The sequence below is a fragment of the Carassius carassius genome, chromosome 16, assembly GCF_963082965.1.
Source record: "Carassius carassius chromosome 16, fCarCar2.1, whole genome shotgun sequence".
NCBI lineage: Eukaryota > Metazoa > Chordata > Actinopteri > Cypriniformes > Cyprinidae > Carassius > Carassius carassius.
In genome coordinates this window covers 5,027,491-5,045,783 of record NC_081770.1, presented here as the reverse complement: position 1 = coordinate 5,045,783, position 18,293 = coordinate 5,027,491, and the positions used below count along the sequence as shown (strand labels likewise).

Below are 18,293 nucleotides of genomic sequence, written 5' to 3'. Positions count from 1 at the left end.
CAATGTTAGCTTTCATATTTTCTGGGGCTGTTAAGCACTTTAGTGTCATAGTTTTATTGTTGTACAGATTAGACAGATTTAATACTGAATCTCTTCAACTGGCAGAACATGGACACAAGAAAACGGAAATGCTCTCTCTTTGCATGTTTCTGCCATATTTCTTTCAAATCTAGTTTGAAAGATATATATATTTTTTTATAATTCCCTCAAATAGGTTAAACAATTTATTAAAGAGTCACACATATCTCACTTAACTACTGCTGTCCATTTGTCATCTGTATTGCTTGCCTTTACCAATAAAGTTTTCTCACTCTGAAGTTCAAGTGTCTTTCGATGCTTTATTACATTTATTATATCAAGCGTCCTCTGGAAGAATACTAAATTTGAGTATTTGAACAGTTTGGCGCTGTGCAACATACACAGAGATTTACATTATTAAATGTTTTCATTTTGGTTCGTTCTCAGAAAAAAAAAAGAAAATGGTGAGTTTAAGTTCCAGAGTGAAATAAGAACAGAAAAGTGTTCGCATTATAAATAATTCTAATAATCCTTGCTAATATTCTTGAATCTTCAAACTGCTAGCAGTACGAATTATGCCTTTCCTGCATGGCCAAAATGATGGAGTATTATGTATTTTAGCTGTTTGATCATGCCGGCGCCTCATGCACAATAAATATTTATAGCAAACAGCACAGTGTAACAGATCAGCAAGGCCCCACCACAACCCAATCACAGGGATCCCTATCACCGGATTACTGAGCACCTGCACCTGTCACCATTCAAGCATCTCATCAACCAGAAAAGCACACACCGCAGACACCCTCATGGTCTGATCTCATATACACGTAGAGGACTCTCTGACTTTGCTACTGCTTCCATGTGAATACTTCCCTGCATTACTTACCTCCTGGATTCCTCCTAGTGTCTCTTCATTTCCAAGTGTTCCTGGATAGCTGATAGCTCCTCTTGTGTGCATTCCAGCTCCTGTTAAGGCAAAGACTCTGATTATTTCTGATTATTCCACTTGTCATATCCTTTGAACTGTTCTACAACTATACTCCCATCATATCATCATCTGGATCATACACCCGAACCCTCTGTGACCTAAATAAACTTTATTGTAGACACTAACCTGTTGCGTCAGACCTCTTCTGTTACAGAAGATCGGACCAAGCACAGACGGCACAGATGAGTAACCTGCTAACAGGACCTGTGTTGCAATGTGTGGAAACGGTCTGGGCCCAGGCCATCCCCATCATTCAAAATCTGCAGAACTTCCTAGTGCATTTTTAACAGGGTACCATGTCAATCGCTGAATAATTGTTGAAGTTCAGAACTCTTGCAGCTGCAAGGATGGAATGAGAGATTGCTGCAGACTACCTACAGACAGGTTACAACTCGCTGTGTATGATGATTCATTTGGATTGGGAAGATAAATTCAGCTATCCATCCGTTATTCAAACTGCATGCACTCCTTTTCAGCAGCAACACCAGTCTCCGCCACTACCTCTGATGACCAGAGCCCAGTTTCCCCCCAGAACCAGTATCAAAACCCATGATTGGCTCATCTGAGCGGCAGAGAAGGCTGAACCAGAGTCTGTTTATACTGCTGAGCTCAAGGGCATATAAACTTGGCATACCCCTTTTGCCCTCCATGTCCTGTGGTGAGTGTGATTTAGGCCAATATCGTTAATATGGAACCACTCATTACCTGTGTAATGCTTACTGCCTCTGTTTCTATTTCAGAATCTGCCCTTACTGACTCTGGGTCAGCAGGAAACTTCATCACAGGAACCTCTGCTGCCAGCTCAATTTACAAGCTACCACCACTAAAACAGTCTACCAAGTCCAGTCAATAACTGGAAAACCACTATGTCATAGACATGTATGATATCGTGTGGGACCCATCACTCTTCGTCTTGGCCAACTTCATTCTGAAGACATTCATCTTCTGGTTCTGGAGGGTTCTGTGCCATAGATCTCATTCTGGGAGACCCAGTGCCTCGTGGAAAAATCTATTCATTGTTGCTTCCTGAACAGAAGGCCATGAAAAATACATCAAGGAGGCACTGGATCAAGGTTACATCCATCCAGTTCCCCTGCTGCATCTAGTTTCTTCTTCGTGGCCAAGAAGGACAGAGGCTTGAGGCCCTGTATAGATTTCTGAATTCTAAACAACATCACCATCAAGTTCCAATAACCTCTCCCCTTCACCTTTGATCTTGGATGAGGGGTCAGTTTACAAGGTGAAGGAGATTCTGCAGTCCCGGGCTCCATTTTGGTCTGCTGTAATACCTTGACTAGGAAGGATATGGACCCGAGGAACGCACATGGGTACTTAGGACCAATATCTTAGACCGAGCCTTAATGTCTGAGTTCCATGCTGCCCGTCCTGATCATCCGGCACCTCGGGGAAGAGGTAGACCACCACAATGTCAGTGAGTTTGGGCCTCAGGAGCGGCGCGTGAAGGAGGGGGTACTGTAACAGATCGGCCAGGCTCCGCCACCACCCAATCACAGCGATCCCTATCACTGGAGTACCTAGCACCTGTAACCAATCAAGCACCTGTCACCAATCAAGCACCTCATCAACCAGCCTGTTTAATAGTGCACACACCTCAGACACCCCCATTGTCTGATTTTGTATACACATAGAGGACTCTCTGACTTTGCTACTGCTTCCATAATAATATTAACCTGCATTACTTCTCTCCTATATTCCTCCTTGTGTCTCTTAATCTCTATGTGTCTCCTTTTCATCCTAAATCCTTTTCCTCCTACACAAAAAGGACTCTCTGACTTTTCTACTGCTTCCATTAGAATACTTACCTGCATTACTTCTCTCCTGTATTCCTCCTAGTGTTTCTTTATCTCTAAGTGTCTCCTTTTCCTCCTAGTTCCCAGATAGCTGAGGTCTGTGCCCCTCCTGTGTGCACTCCAACACCTGTAAAGCCAAAGACTCTGATATAGCACTTGTTATTTCCTTTGAACTGTTCTATGAATTATACTCTCATCATATCATCACCTGGATCCTACACCTATACTCTCTGTGACCTAAATAAACTTTATTGTAGACCCTAACCTGTTGCGTCAGACCTCTACCTTTACACAGTCAGTTAATTATCAAAATAAAATAGTCACACAAACAGGCTTAACTAATGTTTCTTGTTACATTACAGAACCAATTACTTTAATATTACTAATATTACATCGGTTGTTAGCAGGCAACAGTTCATCTGCGAAATAATTAATAATAGAAATTAGCCAATAGGAATTATTACACATCTTATTCAGTAAAGGTTACATTTTATGCTTGCAACCCTGACTTGAGCACAGGCCACAAGCTAGTTTTCTCCAGGTATCTCAGTCCTCTGCCAACTGCTCCATCTGCCCCCACGTATGGTTCATTCTCTTCATGTTTGCCTCCGGTACCGTCTGCAGGCCTGATGAGGATATGTCCAATCCACCTCCAGAGTCTTTAAATAAAGTCATCTTCCACTGGTTGCTGTTTCATTTGTTGCCTCAGTTTCCTGTTGACCAATGGATTTTGGATGGAACAGATCCTTCTGAGGCAGGTGATAATGAAAAACTGGATTTTCTTTGTGGTAGTGGTTGTGATTTATATTGGGGATGATAATTATTCATAATTATTGATCCGTACGGAGTCTAATCTCTGATGAAGTAGGTGTAGTGTAATTAGTTGAAGTGTTTCTAGTAAAAGTGACACTAAGAGCCAGTGGTTCTGTGATAATCAGTTAAAATAAAATGACTTTCTAAACATTTTGTACACATAAATTTTTCTTCTATGCCAGTAGTTGGTCAAACACAGACATTAATAATCAGAATATGAACCTCTACAATGGTGACGAAAAAACATGCTGCAATGCATTCTGGGTACTATTGTAGTACAAAACTCATCCATGGCTCCCAGCATGCTCTGCAGCATTTTTTTTATGGTCACCATTGTTGAGGTTCATATTCTGATTATTGATGTCTCTGTGTGACTAATTGACATCATAGAAGTCCAAACTGTTTGGAAAGTCTTTGTATTAACTAATTATTACAAAACGAATGATTCTTAGAATCACTTTTACTGTAATAAATCAAATTATACAACACCTACTTTATCAGAGATTAGACTCCAAGCAGTTCAATAATTGATGATTATCATCACCAGTATAAAGTATAACAATCTACACCTATGTACAGGTTAACACCTGATGGCATTTCTTTTGGGCTTTTGGATCACAACAAATGTGTTTTAGAAACACACTGTTATAACAGCCAGAGAAAAAACTAAGACAGAAGTCAAAGGACAAGAGCCCAACTAAAGCAAACACTGATCTCTAACATGGTTACTTCAAATTAAACAATAAATCAACATCTAAATCTTAGTTCATTCTCAATAAGATCTTCTGTAGACGTCTGACAGAAATAAAGTCAGTCTGGTTATTATTAAGTGGAGCTGGTGATGCTGTTTGTGGGGTTGTTTAATCAGATCTTGAGTGATTTCATGTATTTTATTTCAGTTGATTTCATTTAAGGCTGTGTCTGAAGTCAGTTATTGTAGTTCTTGTGTTTCTCTTTTCTTCAGTGATTCTGTTTGTTAACAGCAGCTGTTCATCACTAATTCACAATTATCACTCAGTTAATCACTTAATTAGTTAATTGCAATGTATATCTTCTTTCAGTGAACTCAACTGAATTAAGTTCAGAGTACTCATAACTGTTAGTTGTTTCAACTTAAATGGTTTAAGGCAATCGGTTGCCTCAAATGGTTTGAGTTAACATAACATAAGGATGTCTGTTTACTCAAACCGTTTGAGTTAAGTTTACTTGTTGGAGTGTTACAGTTAAGGCAATCGGTTTACTCAAACGGTTTGAGTTAAGTTAACTTGTCGGGTGTTACAGTTAAGGCAATCCGTTTACTCAAACGGTTTGAGTTAAGTTAACTTGTCGGGTTTTACAGTGCAGTAAAGCCCAGGAAGGGAAGCAGCAAATCAGAATGATTTCTAAAGGATCCTTTGACTGGAGTAATGATGCTATAAATGTAGCTTTGAAATCACAATAACTTGCATTTTAAAATGTATTCAAATAGAAAAGTTATTTTAAATACTTTTAATTGGCTTAGAAATCAAATAACTGCTGGACAATAATTAAGAATAATGACTTGTTAATGTTTCTATACTACAAACATTTTTTTTATCAAAAAAGGCAGAATAGTTTCTCCTATATATATATATATATATATATATATACTGTTATAAATGTTTTTTCATTGTTAGTCCAAGTTAGTTAATGTTCATTAATGTTAATTTGAGGCAAGGTGCAAAATGGCCATGGGCCAGCCATGATTTGAACAGTTTATTGTTGGAGGCGTGTTGAGCTGATGATCTGAATGAGCGTTGACTGGCGCTGAGCCAGAGAGAGACGTGCACTGCTCTTGTCATATTATCACAGCTATGCAGTGTTATTAACAACATAATGCATATTTAAGCTATCAAAAATTTAAATACACATAAGTACTAGTAAAACAATACATTTGAAAAATATGTTTATGGAAGCAACAATAACAATCCATTCAAGTTTAATTTGCAGATGTGTTTTATTCATATCAGATACACAGAGGTTAAATAACTATAAAGTTCACTCTATTCTTCACCCAGTTCACCCGCCACTAATTACTTGTATTTCGTGAGAGGTTGATGAATTCACGTGCTGTACACTGTAAAACCTGACAAGTTAACTCAAACCGTTTGAGTAAACCGATTACCTTGACTGTAAAACCCGACAAGTAAACTTAACTCAAACGGTTTGAGTAAACAGATATCCTTAAGTTATGTTAACTCAAACCATTTGAGGAAACCGCCCAGATAGCAACATTGTGTCGACCCAGATCCGGCCCACATCTGGCACCCATGGAAAGATGATCTGGCCCACATGTAGCGTGGAATGATGGCACTTGGGCGGACCGCTCCTGTTTGCCAGAACTGAGCCACAAGCAGGCCATAGCAATGCCATATGTCAGCCAAGAGTAAAGAAATTAACCAGAACTGGACCTTATCTGAGCCACAAAATGTGTGTGTATTAAATATGAAGTAATTTCAGCCTTAATAAGCCTGTTAACAAGCAGAATCACTGAAGGAAAGAAGAGAACAGAAAAACAGAAGAGCAGAAACACAAGATCTACAACTGACTTCAGCCACAACCTTAGATGAAATCAATTGAAGATAAAAGAAGACATTAAATCTCTGGAGAACTCACCAGAGGAGGATTAAACAACTCCACAAACTGCATTAACAGCTTCACTTATTACTAACCAGACTGACTTTATTTCTGTTGGACATCTACAAAAGTTTTATTGAGAATTAAGAAAGGTTTAACTCTAATGTGTGTCACCATAACAGTGATTAGCGTTTCCATTAGTTGGACTCTTAACTCTTTAGTCTTTTTTAGCTGCTGCAATGGCGTGTTTGTTAAACGCATTTGCGGCATCAAAGAAAGCTAAAGAGAATTGAGGTCAGGTGATGGCGGTTATCTGTTGATGATTTTATAATCCTCATGAAACAGGCTGATTTGCTAATTTTTTTTAAAATCTAACAATTGTTTCATTAATATATTCACATCACAAACCATGTGTTTCTCCAGCATGAGGTCAAGCAATATTACAACAATCAGTTAGAAGTTTTTAACGATTATGAAGAATTCAATCTATGATGCCACACACAGACATCAACAATCAGCACATGAATCTCAAAAATGGTGACAATCAAATGTACCTTGCTGCAATGCATGCTGGGTATTAGCATAGTACAAAACTCCCAGCATGCATTGCAACATGAATAAATTATGCAGCTGAATTGTCCTATTATTTTGTTTAATTCTAAATATTTGCTTATATTTTGCTGTTGTTTTTGTTGTGACAGTAGCTTTTCAGTGAAGTTCTGAATTGATCAGCTTATCTAAATATCTTTGACTGTAACCATTATTGAGATTCATGTGTTGATTGTTTATATCTGTGTGTGTCAGCATAGGTTAAGTTTTTTAAACTCATGTTTGTTAAAAGATTTTAACTGATTGTTATAATACTGCTGGATCTCATGCGGCAGAAACACAGGGTTTGTAATATGAATGTATTACTGGAACAACATAATTGTTTGATTAAAAAAAAAACATAAATGAACCAGTGTACTTCATGATGATTAAAAAACCATCAACAGATAACAGCCGACACTTGATATCATGTTACTCTAGCTTTCTTTGAAGCTGGAAATGTGTTTAACAAACACACCGGTCACAGCAGCCAAAAAAAATATATTTTTTTTTTAAAAAAAAGAAAATATATTAAAATATATTAAGCCCAATTAAGAGCCCAACTAATGGAAACACTAATCACTGTTATGGTGAAACACATTAGAGTTAAACCTCTGTTAATTCTCAATAAAAAACTTTTGTAGATGTCTAACATAAATAAAGTCAATCTGGTTAGTAATAAGAGAAGCTGGTAAAGCTGTTTGTGGAGTTGTTTAATCCTCCTATGCTGAGATCTTGAGAGATTTCATGTTTTCTTTTATCTTCAGTTGATTTCATCTAAGGTTGTGGCTGAAGTCAGTTGTAGATCTTGTGTTTCTGCTCTTCTGTTTTTCTGTTCTCTTCTTTCCTTCAGTGATTCTGCTTGTTAACAGGCTTATTAAGGCTGAAATTACTTCATATTTAATACACACAGATTTTGTGGCTCAGATAAGGTCCAGTTCTGGTTAATTTCTTTACTCTTGGCTGACATATGGCATTGCTATGGCCTGCTTGTGGCTCAGTTCTGGCAAACAGGAGCGGTCCGCCCAAGTGCCATCATTCCACGCTACATGTGGGCCAGATCATCTTTCCATGGGTGCCAGATGTGGGCCGGATCTGGGCCGACACAATGTTGCTATCTGGGCTTTCTCCACAGCATCGAGAAAAACAACAACAGCATTCTTTACACTGAAAAAATACTCTCACACCCGGCAACCTTTACAACCACCAAACTACATTGCTTAACTAAATTAAAAACTGACACAAATAATAAAAAAAATATTTAAGTGAGAAGGAACAAAAACTTACAGCACCACACTCACTGTGCAGCTCTCTCTTCAAAGTATGAAGTTGTGAGTTTAGTTACTTAAGCAGCAATTTTACCTCCTCTTAACTGAGAAATACAACTTAGCAATTCAGTCTTTAAGCAATTTTATTAAATAAACTCACAAGGCAATATTGACATGTTTTTGTGCCCCTAAATGTTTCTGTATCTGCGCTGCGTGAGCTCTCTCTCTCTCTCTCTCTCTCTCTCTCTCTCTCTCTCTCTCTCTCTCTCTGTGTGTGTGTGTGTGTGTGTCATTGAAAGCAGCAAATTAAACTGGAAAGGTAATTAAACTGACCTTGAATTAACTTTGCATTAAAGGGTTTTATTGCATACCTGACAGCACATCAGCACAGACATTCACCATCAGTTTGAATATTATATTTATTGAGATTCAGTGTGTGATTTAAATGTTCACTTAGTTTTTTTGAGCAGTGTGTATCAGATTGTTTCAAACTTTCTACTTTTCTTACTTCTTTCAATGTTTCTTCCTCGTCTTCTTCAATATGTTCCTTCATCCTGATTTATCTATTTTCTCGTGTGTTTTCAGTTTGTTTGCCTGTTCCTGTCATCAGCAGTAACTCTTCACAATGTTCTTCATCATATTGTTCATTGTTGTGTTCAGTGGTGAATGTGAGTCATGTGACTCTCTCCTGGTACAAAGGAAACAGTTTATTGTCCAGCATCAGTGTGTCTGATCTCAGCATCAGTCTCTCTCTACCTCTGGAGGTGGAGTATCAGGAGAAAAACAGCTACAGCTGTGTGATCAACAATTCCATCATCAACCGGACTCAACATCTGGACATCACTCAACTCTGTCACTCATGTTCAGGTACAGCGAAGCTGATATTAGTTGATGTTGGTGCTGATATTAACGTCTACTGACTGAGCTGATCTCAGTTTGACGTTTTTATTCCTCAGACTCTGAACACTGTTGTGGTTCTACTTAAGCTGTGATCCGATTGGTCCTCTCTGCTCTGGTGGGCGTGGCTACTGTCATTTTTCTGGTTCATGACATCAGATCCAGAAGAGCTGAACAAGATCATGCACTTATTCCCTCATTACAAATCTAAATTATGACGTAATTTCTTCTGTAACAATTTTGTTTATAATTGATTATTCTTTTTTATTATGCTTTTGATGTTCATTTATTAGGAAGTCGTCTTCACTCTAAATGATTACTAATAAAGTAACATTCACATATATGCTCAAAGTTACAAAAGTAAGTTTTATAATAAAAACCATGATTCATCAATATTACAATGCCTTTTTAAACTTTTTTTTTTTTTTTTTTTTACAATCTTTTTACAATGTTAGCTTTCATATTTTCTGGGACTGTACAACACCTCTCTTGTAGTTTTCTTGTGCAGATCAGACTCTTCAATTGGCAGAACATGAACACAAGAAAACGGAAGTGCTCTCTCTTTGCATTTTTCATTTAAATGTTTTCAAATCTAGTTTAATATATACATATATATACACACATATATATATATATATATATATATATATATATATATATATATATATATATATATATATATATATATATATATATATATATATACAGTACAGACCAAAAGTTTGGACACACCTTCTCATTCAAAGAGATTTCTTTATTTTCATGACTATGAAAATTGTACATTCACACTGAAGGCATCAAAACTATGAATTAACACATGTGAAAATATGTCATATTCTAGGTTCTTCAAAGTAACCACCTTTTGCTTTGATTACTGCTTTGCACACTCTAAGTACGATTTAAAGTACGATTTAAACCATGCTAATGCACTTCCATTAATGCCAACAAAGTGTTCAAGTCTATGCAAAAGAATGTTGTGGTCAATTGTGTCAAACGCAGCACTAAGATCCAATAAAACTAATAGAGAGATACACCCACGATCAGATGATAAGAGCAGATCATCTGTAACTCTAAGGAGAGCAGTCTCAGTACTATGATACGGTCTAAATCCTGACTGGAAATCCTCACATATACCAGTTTTCTCTAAAAAGAAATATAATTGTGAGGATACTACCTTTTCTAGTATCTTGAACAGAAAAGGGAGATTCAATATTGGTCTATAATTAACTAGTTCTTTGGGGTCAAGTTGTGTTTTTTTGATGAGACGCTTAATAACAGCCAGTTTGAAGGTTTTGGGGACATATCCCAATGACAATTAGGAATTAATAATAGTCAGAAGAGGATCTATGACTTCTGCAAGTACCTCTTTTAGGAGCTTAGATGGTATAGGGTCTAACATACATGTTGATTTAATAAGTTTATACAATTCTTCCTCTCCTATAGTAGAGAATGAGTGGAACTATTCCTCAGGGGGTCTACAGTACAGTCTGATGTGATACTGTAGCTGACGGCTGAATGGTTAAAATTTTATCTCTAATGTTATCGATTTTAGAAGTAAAGTAGTTCATAAAGTCATTACTGCTGTGATGTTGGGAAATGTCAACACTTATTGAGGCTTTATTTTTCGTTAATTTAGCCACTGTATTGAATAATTACCTGGGGTTGTTTTTTTTTTTTTTCTTTTAAAAGAGAAGAAAAGTAATCAGATCTAGCAGTTTTTAATGCTTTTCTGTAGGATAGGTTACTTTCCCGCCAAGCAATACAAAATACCTCTAGTTTTGTTTTCCTCCAGCTGTGCTCCATTTTCCGGGCTGCTCTCTTTAGGGTGCGAGTATGCACATTATACGATGGTGTCATACTGCTTTCCTTAACCTTCCTTAAGCGTAAAGGAGCAACTGTATTTAAAATGCTAGACAGTTAAGACAGTTGACAGAATTTAAACCTAGGCGAGCAGCCCTTATCTCACAAAGCCGAGAGAAATGTAAACAAGCAAAACGTCACAATTATATGCATTTTTCAGAATTTCACAGAACACAAATCACTCAAGGAGCAACTGTATTTAAAATGCTAGAAAAGAACATAGGGGATTTATCATTAACATTTGTTTCTCTGGATAATGTTACATGAAGCACCATTTCTTCAAACGAGTTATACTTGAAGCCTGCCCTCTGAGAAATCCTAAAAACATTGTTATAAATTAAAGGAACACCTCCCCCTTTGCCTTTTGGACGCGGCTCATGTTTATAACTGTAATCTTGGGGGGTGGACTCATTTAAAATAATGTAATCATCAGGTTTTAGCCAGGTTTCTGTCAAACAGAGCACATCTAGATTATGATCAGTGATGATATTATTTACAAGAAGTGTTTTCGTAGAAAGGGATCTGATAATAAGCCAAGCTTTATCATTTGTTTATCTGTATTGCATCTGTTTTTTGTTTGTTGAACCTCAATTAAATTGTTACTCTTAAATTGGTTTGGACATTTTGTATTTTCTAGTTCGGGGAACAGACACAGTCTTTATAGTGTGATATCTAGGTGGAAGAGTCTCTATGTGCTGAGAATTAACTGTCTTCTGTGACGTGAGGCAAACTAGCAGACGGTCGGTTTAGCCAGTCTGTCTGCTTCCTTACCTGGGCCCCAGTTAGTCAAGTATAAACTCTAAGACTATGTGCTATATTTCTAGAGAGAAGAGTGGTGTCACCCCAGGAGGGATGAAGACCATCTCTTTTAAACAGGTCAGGTCTGCCCCAAAAGCTCGTCCATTTGTTTATGAAGCCTATGTTATTTTGCGGGCACCACTTAGACATCCAGCCATTGAGTGATGGCAATCTTCTATGCATCTCGTCACCACGGTAAGCAGGGAGGGGACCAGAGCATATTAAAGTGTCTGACATCGTGCTTGCAAGCTCAAAAATACTGATTAGGCTAATGTAACATAAAAATACAATGCATATTCATATATTTTGCTATTGTATTTTGGAGTGTCACTTTTCTATACTCCTCTGATTAAATATTACAATATCATTGTACAACAACAGTGATCAGCAATAATGATGAGCCTAATACTCACAATTAAAATAAAAAGTCATATAAATCATAACACAGTTTCAGAGGTAAGAAGTGCATTATTCCTCCCCTTGAAGTGTTTGTCTTTTCATCCTGAAATGCGAGGCATATGTTGGATAAAAATAATTAGGAACCACAGTTTCCACAAATCCCTTCACTATTCTGCACCACCTTTACGCAACGTTTTGTCAGGGCTGAACGCAGCCCTGGTGTCATTTTTGTTTATTTATCAAACACTTTCACAGTACAATTTTTTTGTAATGTCAAAAGGTACTATAACATAATAAAAATGCATTTAAAAATATATAACCTTGACAGATAAGTTATTAAGTGTAGAAGCGCTTCATCACAGTTTGTTTCTTCTCTCCATGGTTCATCCAGAAGAAGGCGCTCGGCACTTCACATGCTTTTAGTTACTATGTCGTCTGCAATTGGAATCAGCTTCCTGAAGAGATCAGATGTGCTAAAACACTAGTCACATTTAAATCTAAACTTAAAACTCATCTGTTTAGCTGTGCATTTATTGAATGAGCACTGTGCAATGTGCGAACTGATTGCACTGTATTTTCACTGTTTTTTATGTAAAATAATTTTACTGTTTTAAATTCATTTTAAATAACTAAATTTTTGTATAATTTTAAGTTTTAAAATTGCTTGTTTTATTCTTGTTATTATTTTTCTTCATTATTATTTTACTTTCTTTTATGTAAAGCACTTTGAATTACCATTGTGTACGAAATGTGCTATATAAATAAACTTGCCTTGCCTTTTTCATTTTTTTCGTCTATAAAATTATTCACTAAAATTTTAAATGTAACTAACTTTGAATGTTTTCTTTTTCTAAACCTTGCTTTAGGTTATACATGCAGTTAAAATATGAAAAATATATTTGTTTTTTTTGTTTTTGTTTTTTCAGAAGAAAAGAGAAAGGTAAGCTCACATGTGTTTCAACTAAAAAGTTTCAAAATAGTTATTTTGCTCAGAATTGGAAAATACCAAAATCTGGATAGACAAATGCAAATTTCTCTAGATGTACAAATACATTTACAGATTGCTGTGTTTTCTCATTCATTTAAATTGATACATTTTGTTGTAACAATACATTTTTGGAGTGTGACTGGACCCTGCAATATTTTCCTGTTTGTTTTGCACAATCTGTACAGAACATGGTTTGATCTGTTGGTGGATAAACAGCTGTGTTAGTCAATAGTTGGAAGGTGCAGCGTTTTTTATTTTTCCCCATGTGCAATAAACTCCTGCACATGCACACTGATAGTATACACTTTCACTACATGATGTAGCCCTTTAAGTTCTGTTGATTTACTTTGTATACGTTTGATGCATGCCACTACAGCGGACAGATATGTAACTCCCTTTTTTGGCATGATTTTTTTCAGTTGTTTAAAAGTAAAGACAAACATATTAAATCACAAAATATTATGATTTGTGATTTAACAAATAATGCATCCGAAGTTTCAAATGCAGTTAGAATGATCAAAAAAGTCAAGAAATGAGGATTGTTTTTTTTGTTTTTGTTTTTGTATGACCTTTAGTATATTTTATACTTATGACATATGACTGGGTTATGCAATATCGCAAGAGCAGGAGTGCTTTTTTGCTGAACATTAGTGAGATTGCAAATGTGATATTGATTTTATGCAACAGTTCAAAAAACAAGAAGTTAACACTGAATTACGTTTTAGACACAGCATAAGCCCTTTTCACACATTCAGTCTCTTCAGTATGGTAAATTGCTGTTAAAAGATCATGTGTGAACAGGACCTTTTCAAAATTACCACTAAATCGGTTCTGACAATTTACCAGTATGCAAAGTTGTAACATTACCATTGAGTAAGTGGTATAATACTGTGTGAAGAAAGAAATAAAGATTACTGGTTACTGATTACTGAACGCACTGACCAGCTTTCATGAAATCATAAAGTTCTTATGGAAAGACGTGATTACTCCGCACTTTTTAAAGTAAGCTCTGCTGCTTTTTAATAGTTTGTCTATGTAAATATGCGTTAGATGGACATTTCTGACAGTTGTGCTAGCACATTTTGTCAGTTTTTCAGCGTGATATGATGCTGATAGGTCATGTGATAAAGACAACATAGCAGATGTAAAACATCCAGATTACATTCATTGCATTACATTTATTCAGTGCCAGAGTGAATTTGAACAGCAAACACTTATTGATGTTATTGATGTTAAATGAGATGAGCGTGTGGGTGGAAACAAACTGAGTTTGGGGGAGGATTCACAAACAAGCAAATAAATATCACAGTTCAGTCATGTTTCAGTGCTTTCTGACATTTTAAGGGGTTACTATCAAGAGCTTTTTAGTGAAATGATGAAGAAAATGTCACTGAAATTAGTTTTGTTCTGTTTGTGTTTATGGCGTCTGGATGGTGAGTTTGAAATGTGTTTTTATGGTTTGAGTTGTTTCTGTTCTGGTACCATGTAAAACATTATTGGTAAATCAGTCAGAGAGGATTAACATTAACAGTTATTCTCATATAGACATAACTGAATGGTGATTTTACTATCAGACCAAGTTTAAATTCAGGTCTAAACTCAGTTATGAGGGATTGATTCAATCAAATAAATATGAAGCTCAACTACCGAACAAGATTAATTCTAGAAGTCTTTCTTATCATTTTAGTTATTGGTCTATATAAAATGCATATATTTAACTATTTCTAATTTTATTCAGCATATTTTACGTTTATAGTTCTGAATATTTTTCACTTCACACTGAATTAATTACAAATATTCTAGTGAAGCTTCATCAAACCAACATCAGGTGATTTTAAAGCTTTAATCTGTGAAAAACTGTTCTTCAGGAGGGTTTGTTGCTCAAGGACTGAGGCTAATTTCAGGAAATGAAGGAGACTCAGTCACTCTATTCTCTAATCTTGCTGAAATGAAGGACAATGATGTGATTCAGTGGATGTTTAGGTCTGGAAAAGAACACATTTTAATAGCTGAAATCAATGTAAGAGCCGACAGCATTACTGTTTATGATGATGTTCTTGATGGGAGATTCAGAAACAGACTGAAGCTGGACAATCAAACTGGATCTCTGACCATCACAAACATCACAACTGAACATGCTGGACAGTATGAACTACTGACCAACAATGTGAGAAATAGATTCAGTCTCACTGTCTATGGTGAGTTCGGCATTTTTTCAATAATCTTATTATGGCTGAATACTTAAAATGACTAATTAGCCTAATTTTTCTAGATTTACTAATTTACTATAGCAGATTCTTGTTGTTGTTGTTTTTCAGTCATGGTTCCTCACAATGTTTATTCCTCATCTACTTGAATATCTTCATTCTTTCATGTTTTCAGCTCGTCTGCCTGTTCCTGTCATCAGCAGAGACTCTTCAGAATGTTCTCCATGTTCAGTTGTGTGTTCCGCTGAGGATGTGACAAACGTGACTTTCTCCTGGTACAAAGGATACAGTTTATTGAAAATCATCACAGTGTATGGTCGCAGCGGTAAGATTACTTTACGTCTCTGGGTGGGAAATCAGGATAAAAACACTTACAGCTGTGTACTCAACAATCCCATCAGCAACCAGACCACACACCTGGACATCAGTCAACTATGTCACACGTGTGATGGTACGTCAATGTCAATATTCACACTTATACATTGAGCTGATCTCAGTTTTATGTGCCTATTCCTCAGACTCTGAAGCTGTGAACCGATTGGTCCTCTCTGGTCTGGTGGGTGTGGCAACTTTCATTGTTCTTGTTCATGATATCAGATCCAGAAAACCTAATCCCGTGTGAAGAAACGTTAGTAGCCTTTGCTTTTTCCCACATATCAGCAGGATAAAAAAAACTTCAGTACGCAAAAGACGCAACATGTGATTGGCTGCTCACACAAGACCGAATGCACAGATCCATTCTGTTACACATGCTTTTCTTTCTCAACTGTTTACATTCAGGAACCTACTGTGCTAAAGAGGATACTCACCAGGACAGCCATTTAGACATCATATTGTTTGTATTTGGTCATTTAGACTCGACAAACTACGAAAAATAACTCTTGTATAAAACTCGCATGACAGAATTATACGTGCAAACTTTGGATGTGACTGTGTGAGCACACAGAATACATCCTCTGGAGCACGCGAATACCAAATGGCTTAAAGTACTTAAACAGTTGTGCAAATTATAATTTTTTTCGACAATGCAACAATGACCCAATTAGTCAATTGAAAGTCTTGAGCTCCTGAAGCACTCTCAAGCGTTCACAGCTAGATGTTTTCAGCTAGCTAAAAACATTTTTGTGGATAAACGTGTCAGAGTTTTTGCAACTCATCGTCATACTAAAGCTAAGTTTTAAATGTCAAAATTTAAAAGGTAAAATATTTCTTCCTGATGTAGCCTTCTAATTATTACTAATTATTATTAAATCACTTATCTAGTCCGTATTCCCTAATTTTTTATTATTTTCTCTTAATGCCTTATTTCAAGCTTTTGATAAACAATTGTGTTTATTTTTGCTTGATTTTGACTAACACTTTGTTCACTGCTTGTGTGTTTTTCTTGCTTCTGAAAACCTGTTTGATGTTAGCCAGAACATAACATTTTCCTTGTTTTAAGATTGAAAATTGTAAGATCAGCGAAAGCTTCTTGATTTCCATGAGGATAAATGCGCGAGTTTAACCTGTGATGGAGGTTGCAGGAGGATTAACATAGAATTAGATAAATATCACAGTCCAGTCATGTTTCAGATCATTCTGTTTCCGGACATAGTAGTGTCTTATTTAAGGGTGATTGCGGACAAAGCATTGGTTGCATGTTCTTCTACACAAAAGTCAGAACTGCAAAATCAAAGCAAGTTAAACATCAGTTTCACTATTCTTTTTTTTTTTTTTTAATTGCAACTTATGGAACTACATAATGATTCTATTTAGATGTTGTTTCATCTTTAAATGACAAAATTCTGTTTTATTTTTAACTCTATATTAGTGACTGGAGAACTTAGCATTTATTGAGCTTGTGTTTATATTCCTCAGACTCTGTGAAGCTGTGATCTGATTGGTCCTCTCTGCTCTGGTGGGCGTGGCTACTGTCATTTTTCTGGTTTATGACATCAGATCTGAGATCACGGACACATTCACACATCAGGAAAATGTCATGTCTCATAACTATTTCATTAATTCATCAATCTTCATTTATTTTGAATTGCTTTACATATTCATCTGCTGGTATCGATGTCCATTTATCCACCCTTGAATTTGATTTGAGGATAAAAAGCAGCAAATTCTCTTTTTTTCTATTCAGTTTGAAAGGCTTGTTTACATTTTTATGTAAGATACACAGACTTCACTTTACTACTGCTGTCCATTTCCCATCTGTAATGGCTTGCTTGTCTTTATCAATAAAGTTTTCTCACTCTGAGGTTCAAGAGTTTTTCCATGTTTTATTACATTTATGATGTCAAGTGAAAGGTTTCTTCATTGTCTCTCCATGTCCCACTCCACACAAAACATATTGAGTTAACTGAAGTAAATCTACATTGTGGAACAGCATTGATGTTGACAAAACTGTCACAGGTCACTGATCACACAGAATGAACTACTTGCACTGAGCTTTGTGACTCATGACAAGATGAAACTGTTGCTTTAAGACACTTTTTAACTTGTTGCAGGTCAGTTTGTTTCTGTTGAAAATGACATCATTGCTCTACAGGAAGTTGAGGCCTACTGGAGCTAGATGACTTATTCATATGATGTGAGTTCCTAAACATGATGCATGATAGAATATGCTCTGAAGCAGTATTCTAGATTCTGTGGGTTTAGTGTGCCATTTTTAAGTCTTGCGCACTTACTTCCTGTTGCCTACATGTAAGAGGTCAAGACTGCAAGTGTGAGAAGTTATTGAGAAGTCAGTCAGTGTACTGTTTGAGTAAATGAATCACTCCGGGATATTGGTTTGTTTTAAGTCAGAGGGAGTGTCAGCCACATTAAAAAAGTTAACAGCTTAAGTCATTTGTGGATTAATGCGTATTGGAGACGCGAACCATTTAAAACGATTCAGTTCAATTTGGTGAAGTGGTTCAAAAAGATCCGGTTACATCGAATGATTCGTTCGCGAACCGGATATGTAAAACTGCTTTGTTTTGAACTGTCTTACAACAGACACGGAAGAGAAGACAATGCTGAATAAAGTCGTAGTTTTTGCTATTTTTGTATTTTCGATGCTTCAAAAAATTCTAACTG

The 18,293-nt window shown here is 36.3% G+C and overlaps 1 protein-coding gene across 1 annotated transcript in view; it reads left to right on the top strand.

Moving 5' to 3' along the window:
* The first annotated feature begins 14,376 nt into the window (after positions 1–14,376).
* Positions 14,377–18,293, top strand: part of LOC132159484 (uncharacterized) — a 280,693-nt gene continuing 276,776 nt past the window's right edge. Inside the window, exons 1-2 of the mRNA XM_059569007.1 lie at positions 14,377–14,456; positions 14,892–15,221. Coding sequence (XP_059424990.1) covers positions 14,396–14,456; positions 14,892–15,221 — 391 coding nt within the window. The 5' untranslated portion in view covers positions 14,377–14,395. The remainder of the gene's footprint in view (positions 14,457–14,891; positions 15,222–18,293) is intronic.